Source organism: Pristiophorus japonicus, chromosome 15 (assembly GCF_044704955.1).
Source record: "Pristiophorus japonicus isolate sPriJap1 chromosome 15, sPriJap1.hap1, whole genome shotgun sequence".
NCBI classification, from domain to species: Eukaryota; Metazoa; Chordata; class Chondrichthyes; family Pristiophoridae; genus Pristiophorus; species Pristiophorus japonicus.
The window spans coordinates 51,467,744-51,480,908 of record NC_091991.1 but is presented as its reverse complement, the minus strand read 5'-3'; the positions used below and the strand labels follow the sequence as shown (position 1 = coordinate 51,480,908).

At 44.1% G+C, this 13,165-nt stretch overlaps 1 protein-coding gene across 1 annotated transcript in view; it reads left to right on the top strand.

The window, feature by feature from the left end:
- Positions 1–4,186: 4,186 nt before the first annotated feature.
- The window catches only part of mtpn (myotrophin), a 74,661-nt gene continuing 65,682 nt past the window's right edge, over positions 4,187–13,165 (top strand). Inside the window, exon 1 of the mRNA XM_070900427.1 lies at positions 4,187–4,368. Within this exon, the coding sequence (XP_070756528.1) occupies positions 4,291–4,368 (78 nt within the window). The 5' untranslated portion in view covers positions 4,187–4,290. The remainder of the gene's footprint in view (positions 4,369–13,165) is intronic.

Below are 13,165 nucleotides of genomic sequence, written 5' to 3'. Positions count from 1 at the left end.
GCGTTAACCTCAGGGTCAATGAGATAAGGGATGAGGTAGAGTTGTAACCATCAGGGAAAGTCACGAAATAATAAAGCCAAATGCCAATTAACAAAGCTCCAGCAATTGCTAACGACCGAAAAGGTCAGGCTAGAAATAACAAATTGAAGACCAACGGATAGGAGGGAGTCACCCACCATCACAGGGCCAGCTATGGCCACAGCAGTGGGGTGATAGGAAAGATTCCAGAGGTCAAATTAATGGTCGCACATGGGAAGGGAGACTCTCAACTGGGTAATAACTTTTGTAGGCAGAGACAAGTTGAGATTACAGCAGAATGTCTCTGTATCTTGTAGAAACAAGTAGGCAATTAGTAGCAACCTATACGGCTAACAAAGGGGCAAAAAAAGGTATAAAAATGGACACGTTGGGACAGTCCGTAGTGAGAACCCAGGACTAACACTCGACAGAAGCAGGGACCAGGGAGCGACCCTTGAAGGAACAGTGTCGGACCGGATTGATCACCCGGGACGTATTGGGTAACTATGAGAGTGTGTTGAGTTAAACAGAGTATTTGAGCAGAGTTAGTATCTGTGGCAAGGAACACCTTGTTTGCAGAGTTGAACAGTGTTTAACAGAGTAGAGTTAAACAGAGTTGAGTTAAAACAGAGTTGAGCAGAGTTAGTATTTGGAGTGGAAAGGAACACCCTTTGGAACGCCTTTCTGCAGAGTTAAATTGGGTATAAGTAGTGAGTCTTATACTTTTATATTAAGTAATTAGAGTATAAGTGGTGAGTCTTGTACTTTTCCTGTATTAAACGAGCATTAACGATACTGTCATTTGTCTAGCGTGTAATTTGGTATTTTTTTTTAATTCGTTGCCAATCTTTCCAATTCTTTGTCAGATCACAAACGCCAGAGGTCACCTTGCACCTGTCAAGGATCACTCTGCGCTAATGCTCTTAGCCAAAAGGCCTAGAGCCCAAGCACCGTTCCTGGAAGTACTGCAATACCAGGTTCGTGCCATGGAGGTGAATGGGTCAAGCCCCCCACCCACCTCCGTGGAGGTGGATGGGTCAAACCACCCCACCCACCGTGTAATTTGGTATTTAACTCAGGAACCATCGCAGGCAACTACTAGTCAGCCACATGACTACCGAAATTGCCGCTTGTGCAACATCCACTCTTTATACAGCGATGCCGGTGATACACATGTAAATGATGTAATTGACAAATGCAAGTATGTAAATGTAACTAACCATGTTAAGTCAGTCGGAACCAATATAATATAACTGTAAATGAAGTAATGATGTACGTTGCCAGGTTCTACATGCATGCCGACAAAACAAGGGCAACCTCCCGTCGGAAGCACCCAGGTCCAGCGGGCTACCCGATCATGTAGCCTGCGCCTCCGGGACCAATGTGATTCCCCAGGGAGCGTGGCCACACACAGAGGGAGCATACCAGCTGCAGGGCCAGCGATCAGCGGACGGCAAAGGCACCACTACCGGTACCCTGCCCCCTCTCTGGCCACCAGGGCCAGTACAGGGAGCAAAAGGCTAGCACCCTCCAGCTTTCCCAATGGGACCTGGGATGACCAGGCTCCCACCATCACTGAAGGGCAGCAGGGAGACACCACAGCCCTCAAAGGAGGACAGGGAGGCCACACACCCCTGTGGCTCTGCCCACCACTCGGCAACGGCAAAGGCCCTGAGACTCAGCCAGGTGAGCGATCCGAGCTCACCCAGCTGGCAGGGGGTGCAGCGCCACCATCAGACAACCTGGACACAGTCCGGGCACTCTGGAACTAGCATCCTCACCCACCTGCACCTACACCCCAGGGGCAAGACTGTGATACCACGTATGTACCTTACCTGTAAACTGTACTTGTTCCACTATTGCAGAACCCAAACAATGATGTAATTAATTCTATGTTTTTTTTTTGTTCTTTCTTTCTGTACATTTATGCACATGCAGATGTTGAGCCACACACATAGTCTATGTGGGGGGGGGGGGGAGGAAATGGATGTATGTAGCCATGGACACACATGGATCACACCCAGAACCCACTCAACCTCAAACCATCCACTGCTGACCATTTCCCAATGTTGTGGCAATAAGGACACAGCCAAGCTAAAACATAGGCAAGGTGCAAGGGCTTTGGGCACTCAAGTCTAGGGCTACAGCACACAGGGGAGAGTGATGTTGTGTATGTATAATATAAGTATACTCCTTGTACATTCAATGTACAGTTACATAAGACCACTGAATGTACCTTCACACTGTATACACTATGCTTGTACCACCAGAGGGTGCAACTGGTGGAGACCTAGGGGGTCACCTGTACACGACAGGTAACCAGGTATAAAAGGGAGCTCATCATGCTGTACCCTCACTCAGGAGCTGCAATAAATGGACTAAGGTCACCACAGTTCAAGTACAATACCTTGCCTCAGTCATTACTAGTGTACTTTCCCCCGTCTATTCCCCTTACCCCCTCCTTTCTATTTCACTTCCCCCCCTCCATCTATTCCCCTTTCCATTCCCTTTCCCTGTCTAGCCCCTTCCCATTCCCCACCCCCCCTCTAGTTCCTTCCCCCCCCATTCCCCCTGTCGATTTCCCTCCCCGTCCATTCCCCTGCTCCCTTTCCCATCTCTTCCCTGTCCCCTCTTTCCCCTGCCTATTCCCCTCCCCGTGCATTCCCCTGTCCCCTTTCCCATCTATTCCCCTGCCTATTCCCCGTCCCCTCTTTCCCCTGCCTATTCCCCGTCCCCTCTTTCCCCTGCCTGTTCCCCGTCCCCTCTTTCCCCTGCCTATTCCCCGTCCCCTCTTTCCCCTGCCTGTTCCCCGTCCCCTCTTTCCCCTGCCTATTCCCCGTCCCCTCTTTCCCCTGCCTGTTCCCCGTCCCCTCTTTCCCCTGCCTATTCCCCGTCCCCTCTTTCCCCTGCCTATTCCCCATCCCCTCTTTCCCCTGCCTATTCCCCATCCCCTTTTCTATAAGGACATAAGAAATAGTAGCAAGAGTGGTCCATACAACCCCTCGAGCCTGCTCCGCCATTTAATACGATCATGGCTGATCCGATCATGGACTCAGGTCCAGTTCCCTGCCCGCTCTCCATAATCCCTTAATCCCTTATCGGTTAAGAAACTGTCTATTTCTGTCTTAAGTTTATTCAGTGTCCCAGCTTCCACAGCTCTCTGAGGCAGCGAATTAAACAGATTTACAACCCTCTGTGAGAAGAAATTCCTCCTCATCTCAGTTTTAAATGGACAGCCCCTTATTCTAAGATTATGCCCCCTAGTTCTAGTCTCCCCCATCAGTGGAAACATCCTCTCTGCAGCCACCTTGTCAAGCCCCCTCATAATCTTATACGTTTTGATAAGATCACCTCTCATTCTTCTGAATTCCAATGAATAGAGGCCCAACCTACTCAACCTTTCCTCATAAGTCAACCCCCTCATCTCTGGAATCAACAGTTTCTTAAACGATAAAGGGTTATGGGGAGCAGGCAGGTAAGTGGAGCTGAGTCAATGATCAGATCAGCCATGAGCTTATTGAATGGCGGAGCAGGCTCGAGGGGCCTTATGGCCTATTCCTGCTCCTATTTCTTATGTTCTTAAGTTCCTCGCCCCCTATAGCCCCCTTGACTATCCACGTTGTGATATTGTTAGTGCCCTCTACCGTAAAGACTGATACAAAATACTTGTTCAGAGTTTCTGCCATCTACATGTTCCCCATTACTAATTCCCCGGTCTCGTCCTCTAAGGTACCAACATTTAATTTCGCCACTCTTTTCCTTTTTACATACCTATACAAACTCTTGCTATCTGTTTTTATATTTTGTGCTAGTTTACTTTCATAGTCTAGCTTCCCTTTCTTAATCATTATTTTTTTTTTTTTTTGCTAGCTTTGAAAAGATTCCCTATTTTCTATCCTCCCACTCGTTTTGGCCACTTTATATGCACTTGTTTTTAATTGGATACCGTCCTTCGTTCCCTTCCCCCAGTCTCTTCCCCTTACCCCCTTTCCCCGTCTTTTCTCCTCCCTACCCCCTTTTTATTCCCCTTCCCGGTCTCTTCCCCTTACCATTCTCATTCTCTGTTGCTAAGTTACCATTGTGTCCCGCACAGTAAAAACTGGAAGTTACTCGAGTCGCTTTCTGGAATGGAAACAGCCAGACCGGAAGTGGTATATACCGCCCTTGCCGGTGTTGCACTAATATCCTTCCCTGGGTGTGGGTTTATTTCCCTTCCTCCCCGCGACCCGTTACCCGCAGCTCGCACAGAGACACCGCCCGCCGCAACAAAACATGTCGGAATCTGACATGAACATAATCTGGGCCGTCAGGAACGGAGATGTGGAGGAAGTGAAGAACTTAGTGGAGAAGGTGCGAGTTTGGGGCGTCGAGCAGGGCGAAGGCTGAGAGGCCTGCCAGTCTCTGGTGTGGGAGGCGGCAGAGCTGGGGCGGAAGGGCAGGAAATAGCGGTCCCGGCCAGCCTGTCTCTATCGGGCTGAGGGTACGGCGGAGAAGGAAAAATGTCCATTTACTATATAAAGACCATCGAGAAAGGCCTTTTGGTCTATATATATAACTGGGTTGCGTACTAATATTTAACTGGTAATCATAGATGGGTGTGATATCATTCATAAATTTGTACAGTGGTAGTCTTGAGTTCTACGAGGTTACACGTAATATACTTCATGTAGTCATGGTAGCAGGTTAAGGTAATTTATGTACCCTGAAATTGGTGCAGAGCAAGCTTTGGTCATCTTGGGCCACATAGGTTTGTATCATGTAATTACAGACCATGTATAAAGCTTAAATCTATGTCCCTATTAATTAATTTGTGCCGTACACAGTCACTTGAGTATTTAGTCTATTACACAGGAACTGAGATAGCAAGGTATCATAACCTGAGGGTGTGGAAGTAAACTTTGAACTGCAGGAATGGTTTGTCATTCCTGAGGCTATGGGGAAAGAACAACGGAGTGGGATTAATTGGGTACCTCTACCAAAGAGCTGGGATGGGTTGAATGGCCTCCTTCTGTGCTGCATCGTTCTATGATTTTATATTCTACAATTGAGAGTTTATATAATCTGTATACTGTTGGGATATTTTGTGTGTATATGTAAAAAAAGAAAGACTTGGATTTATATAATGCCTTTCATGACCACCAGATGTCACAAAGGATTTTACAGCCAATGAAGTACTTTTGGAGTGTAGTCACTGTGATAATGTAGGAAATGTGGCAGCCAATTCACGCACAACCATGCTCCCACAAACAGCAATGTGATAATGACCAGATGATCTGGGTTTTTTTTATGTTGATTGAGAGATAAATATTGGCCAGGACATCGGGGGAAATGTGAGTGGAATAATAGCCAGTGCCATTTGCACCCACACAAAGTCAAGTATGCTTGCCTCTCTGCAGTTTCTGTTTAATTTTAATAACTGATGCGCTCCTGATTATATCTTATTCGAAGCTCTGCAGACTTGTGTCCTGCTGCAGGACTTGCAGCAACTTAAAGGGGTCAGCACACAATTCCTGGAGGAATTAGAAAATGTGGTTGCGAGCAATGTCTGCCAAGTCGGCTTGAAGTGTTTGGATCAGAAATTATACAGTGGAGGGAATCTGAGTGGTGTAGGCCTTAAAATAAAGCAGCACAACAGCAGTGGTGAGAGCTTTACCAGGACATAGTGCTAATGGAATAATGCCATGCATAGCAACTCTCATCTGGAAAAATGTTGATGACTTTACCAAGGCAGGGAAGACAAGAGGAGTCAAGAATGTACTACATGCGGTCATCTCCCTTCACACTCCAAGACCTTGAATTGCTTACCATTAATAACCAGGAAGCCGCATGTTATTTACAACCAGTCTTCAGCTGGCTGTATTTTGTTCACAACCTGGCTTTTATTTACACTGCTAAAAGCTTCATAAGGTATGTCATTGTTGGTTGCAGGCACCTGACATAATTTCTGTTTTGCTATATCACAAATCACATAAAGGATATTTGTCACTTTTTGCATTCTTCTTCAAGCAGAATACAGCCCACAATAGCTGAGAGCGATTGGACCACCAAACCTCGTGATCTCATCTCTCAGATAAGAGTGCCCATCACATCCTGATGAGAGGCCATAGAGGGAGTTAGAGACCGGGAAGTAGGAAAGAATGTGTCAGCTGCAGATTTCAGTGTAGATGGGTGATGTTTCAAAGATGGAAGTCGTCAGTTTTGTGATGGATGGGGTGATGGAGGGAAATAAAATGGGGGCAGAAGCAAAAGGTAGAAAGGAGATAAGGAAAAGTGGAGGGCAGAGAAATCAAAGGCAAAAATCAAAAAGGGCCACATTACAACATAATTCTAAAAGGACAAAGAGTTTTAAAAAAAAAACAAGGCTCTGTGTCTCAATACGAAGAGCATTTGTAGTAAGGTAGATGAATTAACTGCACAGATAGCTGTTAATGGATATGATGTAATTGGGATTACGGAGACATGGCTCCAGGGTGACCAAAGCTGGGAACTCAACATCCAGGGGTATTCAATATACAGGAAGGATAGACAGAAAGGAAAAGGAGGTGGGGTAGCGTTGCTGGTTAAAGAGGAGATTAACACAATAGTAAGGAAGGACATTAGCTTGGATAATGTGGAATCTGTATGGGTAGAGCTGCGGAACACCAAAGGGCAGAAAACGCTAGTGGGAGTTGTGTACAGACCACCAAACAGTAGTAGTGAGGTTGGGGATGGCATCAAACAGGAAATTAGGGATGCATGCAATAAAGGTACAGCAGTTATCATGGGTGACTTTAATCTATATATAGGTTGGGCTAACCAAACTGGTAGCAATACGGTAGAGGAGGATTTCCTGGAGTGTATAAGGGATGGTTTTCTAGACCAACGTGTCGAGGAACCAACTAGGGAGCTGGCCATCCTAGACTGGGTGATATGTAATGAGAGAGGATTAATTAGCAATCTTGTTGTGTGAGGCCCCTTGGGGAAGAGTGACCATAATATGATAGAATTCTTCATTAAGATGGAGCATGACATAGTTCATTCAGAGACTAGGGTCCTGAACTTAAAAGAAAGGTAACTTTGATGGTATGAGACATGAATTGGCTAGAATAGACTGGCGAATGATACTTAAAGGGTTGACATGGATAGGTAATGGCAGACATTTAAAGATCACATGGATGAACTTCAACAATTGTACATCCCTGTCTGGAGTAAAAATAAAATGGGGAAGGTGGCTCAACTGTGGCTAACAAGGGAAATTAGGGATAGTGTTAAATCTAAGGAAGAAGCATATAAATTGGCCAGCAAAAGCAGCAAACCTGAGGACTGAGGGAAATTTAGAATTCAGCAGAGGAGGACAAAAGGTTTAATTAAGAGGGAGAAAATAGAGTATGAGAGTAAGCTTGCAGGGAACATAATAGCTGACTGCAAAAGCTTCTTATAGATATGTGCAGAGAAAAAGATTAGTGAAGACAAATGTAGGTCCCTTGCAGTCAGAATCAGGTGAATTATAATGGGGAACAAAGAAATGGCAGACCAATTGAACAAATACTTTGGTTCTGTCCTCACCTAAGGAAGACCCAAATAACCTTCCGGAAATATTAGGGGACCGAGGGTCTAGCAAGAAGGAGGAATTGAAGGATATCCTTATTCGTCAGGAAATTGTGTTAGGGGAATTGATGGGATTGAAGGCTGATAAATCCCCAGGGCCTGATAGTCTGCATCCCAGAGTACTTAAGGAAGTGGCCCTAGAAATAGTGGATGCATTAGTGGTCATTTTTCAACATTCTGTAGACTCTGGATCAGTTCCTATGGATTGGTGGATGGCTAATGCAACCCCACTTTTTTTTTAAAAAAAAAGGAGGGAGAGCGAAAACAGGGATTTATAGACCGGTTAGCTTGACATCAGTAGTGGAGAAAATGTTGGAATCAATTATATAATAGCGCATTTGGAAAGCAGTGACAGGATCGGTCCAAGTCAGCATGGATTTATGAAAGGGAAATCATGCTTGACAAATCTTCTAGAATTTTTTGAGGATGTAACTAGTAGAGTGGACAAGGGAGAACCAGTGGATGTGGTGTATTTGGACTTTCAAAAGGCTTTTGACAAGGTCCCACACAAGAGATTAGTGTGCAAAATGAAAGCACATGGTATTGGGGGTAATGTATTGACGTGGATGGAGAACTGGTTGGCAAACAGAAAGCAAAGAGTAGGAATAAGCAGGTCCTTTTTGGAATGGCAGGCAGTGACTAGTGGGGTGCCGCAGGGCTCAGTGCTGGGACCCCAGCTATTTACAATATACATTAATGATTTAGATGAAGGAATTGAATGTAATATCTCCAAGTTTGCAGATGACACTAAGCTGGGTGGCAGTGTGAGCTGTGAGGAGGATGCTAAGAGGTTGCAGGGTGACATGGACGGATTAGGTGAGTGGGCAAATGCATGGCAGATGCAGTATAATGTAGATAAACGTGAGGCTATCCACTTTGGTGGCAAAAACAGGAAGGCAGAATATTATCTGAATGGTGACAGATTAAGAAAAGGGGAAGTGCAACGAGACCGGATGTCATGGTCCATCAATCATTGAAAGTTGGCATGCAGGTACAGTAGGCGGTGAAGAAGGCAAATGGCATGTTGGCCTTCATAGCGAGAGGATTTGAGTATAGGAGCAGGGAGGTCTTACTGAGGCCACACCTTGAATATTGTGTACAGTTTTGTTCTCCTAATCTGAGGAAGGACGTTCTTGCTATTGAGGGAGTGCAGCGAAGGTTCAGCAGACTGATTCACGGGATGGCAGGACTGACATATGTAGAAAGACTGGATTGACTAGGCTTATATTCACTGGAATTTAGAAGAATGAGGGGATCTCATAGAAACATAAAATTCTGGAGGGATTGGACAGGTTAAATGCAAGAAGAATGTTCCTGATGTTGGGGAGGTCCAGAACCAGGGGTCACAGTCTAAGGATAAGGGGTAAGCCATTTAGGACCGAGATGAGAAGAAACTTCTTCACTCAGAGAATTGTGAACCTGTGGAATTCTCTACCACAAAGTTGTTGAGGTCGGTTCGTTAGATGTATTCAAAAGGGAGTTAGATGTGCCCCTTACGGCGAAAGGGATCAAGGGGTGTGGAGAGAAAGCAGGAATGGGGTACTGAAGTTGCATGATCAGCCATGATCTTATTGAATGGTGGTGCAGACTTGAAGGGCCGAATGGCCTACTCCTGCACCTATTTTCTATGTTTGAAGCTCAGTTTAGGATTGAGCAGAATGTGTACTGTTGGGATGAGCTTAAGTGGCATCTAGGAAGAGAATGTGATCAGGAGCCTTGAGGGTGGAATTTCTGTTGGGTGTGAGCATAGTTTTTGTTTTTGCCATTGTTGAGTGCAAGTAATCCCAGCTCATCCATAACTTGGTGTCAGACAGGCATGGCAACAATCATCGGAACAGGAGTAGGCCATTCTGCACCTTAAGCCTGTTCTGTTATTCAATTAGATCAGGCTTTGTAACTTAACTCCATTCATGCGTCTTTGTTTTTTATCCCTCGATACTCTTGGTTAACAAAAAATCTGTCGATCTCTGTCTTAAAAATATTAATTGACACCGGACCACAGTCTTTTAGGTTAGAGAATTTAAGATTTCCACTGCTTTCTATATGTAAAAATAAAAGAAAAGTGCTTCCTGATTTGGAATTGCCTCTGTTCTGCAAGATGATCCTGGCACAATAAGATACTTTTAACTGCAAAGAGGCAGAAATAATAGTTTGTCAATAGTCGTGCCACAAATGGTGGACAATTGGGTTAGGGCTTTTGCATAATGTATATAATCAAGTCTGTTTTTCATATTTACAAAATGATGCATAGCAAATATAATGTTTATAATATACACAACATGCACAAGAGATCTTTTTATTCGGGTAATGCAGGCAGACACCATGGCTGATTGGTAGTACTGAAAGGACGAAAGAAAAGTATTATAGTGGTAGCAGTTTAAGAAAGTGGTGGGATTTGAGAAAACATTTAGAAATTGTTCGGAATAAAAAAGTAAGTCAGACGGGATTAATTTTATACAATAGCTAATAGATTTGTAGAATAATTTGCTGGGGAGAGCACTACAGTAAGCAATATAAATGAGTTGAAATGGCAATTACGTCTTCTAAAGCGAGAAGAGTTTGAATACGGCAAAAAGGTCAAATTGAGAAATCTCAGGAAAAACCCAGCTTAATTGGCCTGATGGTTTTTCCTGTTACTTAAAGGTCTTAAAATGTAGATCTAGTGCTTGTGATAGAATTTTAATTCAATGATTACTTCATGTAACCATTACTGAGGCGTTAACCCGGTTATATTTTGTACTCTGGGTTATTAATTTGCTTGAACTGGAAAAAGTTTTGCTTTTTTAAAAAAAAAACCTTTCGAAGAATAGGCATAAGAGGTTGTCTGGGGGGAATGGTTAGAGATGAGAATAACTGAAGGGAACAAAGGCAATTGCATTAAGTATTTCTTCCCCTAATTAATCATCAATGCAATAGAAATTGGATATAGTTGCATTTATCTTACAGGTGCAAAGCGACCTAATTTCTGGGACCAACATCCTGTGCCCCAAGAAAACCAGAAAAACATCCAACCAGATAGTGGGCCATTTTTCAGGTATCCCTGGAGGCTGCTTAAAATGGGCGTTAGGCCCCTTAGATGTGTAAATGAGGGGGTCTAATGTCTGTTGGTGCTCCCCTGCCCGCCTATCAAAATTGGTCTGAGGTGTGTACTGCTAGAGATTCTTCGGTCGCCAATGAAAGAATTTTAGGAACTTTTCTGCAGAGTCAGGAGAAACAGGAGTGCTCCTTGCGGCTCCACTGCACCCGAGGGCCTCTGCCTACCCGCGATCACCTTCTCTTCTCCTTCCATCCACCCCCCAGCCCACTCCAATCACCTTCTCCCATTCTCCTCCTTCTGTCTGCCCCTGCCTGCCCACGATCACCCCCTGCCCACCCCTAATCACCCGCTCCCATTCTACTCCTTCTGTCCACCCCCCAAGCCTTAACTAAGGGCTGTTGCCGGCATGGCAGGCATCCTTAAATTCAGTTCTTCAGTCGGGCAAGCTGCCTGTGGAGGCGCAATTATTAAGATGAGGATCAGTTTCATGTGATCTTCTAACCTTCGTCTTTGGATACAGGGATCGTTCCCCACACCCATTTGGTGCCTAAACGAATTTGTCGGCCAGTGATTCTATGTAGTATAATTGATGCTGTGCAGGTGGAGAGTGATGCATTATTCACATGGAGTGTCACAACAATTTCTGTGTTGACTATTGGATCCATACAGATTTCATTTAAATTTCTGCACTGAAAATTATATTTCATTTTCTTATTGGTTATGTTTCTGTCTGGTTAGTCTGCATTGAAGATTGTTGTAGGTGATTCTTGGCACAAGTATTTATGCTTGGGTGAAGGGGAGGAAATGGTTGACTGTAACTGAAGCGCTCTCTAGCCTTAATATACAAAGCAGCTGGTCTTTGGATTATAAAACATTGCACAAACTATTCCCCAAATAAAAGGATTAGCAACAATCTGGTCTGATGTTTCTGTTAGTGCCACTTTGCCCCATTCCTTGGGACGTATACAAAAATACTGCAGACCAACTTTGCACCCTCACCCACCAGATGGTTCAAGTCTGGCGGTCAGATTTAAAGTTGCTAATTATTCCAATGTTACCTGGGTGAGGGCTGAAGAATTAGAATATCAGTACAGCATCAACTATATATTTTCTCTGCTGTGTAACAGTAATTCATTGTTGGCCTGTGCTGTATCAGAGTGTTCTTATACATTGCATATATGTCAGTACACCCTTTTATTTTAGACTTCTATTCAGCACAAGTATATCTTACATTTTTTTTGAAAAGAAGCAGAATTTAAGGAGAGACATATTTAAAATGTTGTCACTAACCCTGCTGCTCTTCTATGCTTTTTGTCCAGAAAACATCTAACAGTTCCTTCTGTTCTCCAATCCTTTTACATACTTTTTCTTAATTTCTAATTCTTACCACATCTTGTCATCTCAAAATTCAAGATTTGTAACAAAGCAAAATGTACGCAGACACTTAAGAGGCTCTTTTATTGACTAAGCAATGCAATCCTGGCTCCATTAGAGCCTTGATTATCTGTCTGGGAAAGGATCCCTTTTCTCATGCCAGATAATTGTAGGGACCCTTCCAAAGTTCAAAGGTACAGTGCAGATGTGGACATTCAGTACTCTAGGTCTTTGTTGAGAAACCTCTGTTCCTGTTCCTCGTGCTGCATAGTGAAAATTGCAGTGGACACCCAGCTCGAGTGGAGTAGAGATAAAGAAAACTGGATTCTGAAGAGGCAACCAGGATCTTAACAAAGAGCGCTTGACAATGTAAGTACTGGGTGAATGGTGGGAAATTAAATTCAGCATGGACAAATGCAAAGTGCTGTGTATAATATATATATTTTTGATCAGACTGTACCTGGAATACTGCATACAGCTGTAGCTGCTGCAACATCAGGGACCATCCAAGCCCGAAAGGTATTGCAGAGGAAATAAACTATTTGATTCCTTTTGTTAGAGTGGTAATGTATGAGGAACAAAATGATGGGTTTCCAGGCGACTCATTGAAAGTATAACTTAGTGGCATACAGAATTGCAGAACGATACTTTCAGATATGCCATAGCAGTAGTTCAGAAGGGTATAACTTCAGAATTGAGGGTAATGTTTGGGACAGATGCCAGAATCGACAGCTGGAACAGGTTACCAGGAAGGATGGTTGAAGCCAGGGCACTGGCCTTATTTAAACAACAGTAATGGTCTGATAGTCGGGTTCATATTCTGGAGATGAGGTCAGATGGACTAAACCTGCCTTTTAAGGTGGTGGTGTGTGCTACTGTGTATTGTGTAGTAGGCATCTTCAGGGAACTGTATTTACTAATTTGAATCATTCAAACTTCACTAGCTTCATGTCCAGACTTGTGACCGACCAACCATCCAGGCTTGTTACTTTTTGTTGACTGATAGTAAAGGATCAAGACTTAAAACAGCTGATCTGTCGTCATATACGTGGTATGCATTACAGGACCTTCCACGCCTCCACTTCCCTGGGACCTGTCTGTACAAAAGTTAGTCCCCTTTTCATTAAGCTGGATTTCCCAATTAGAGTC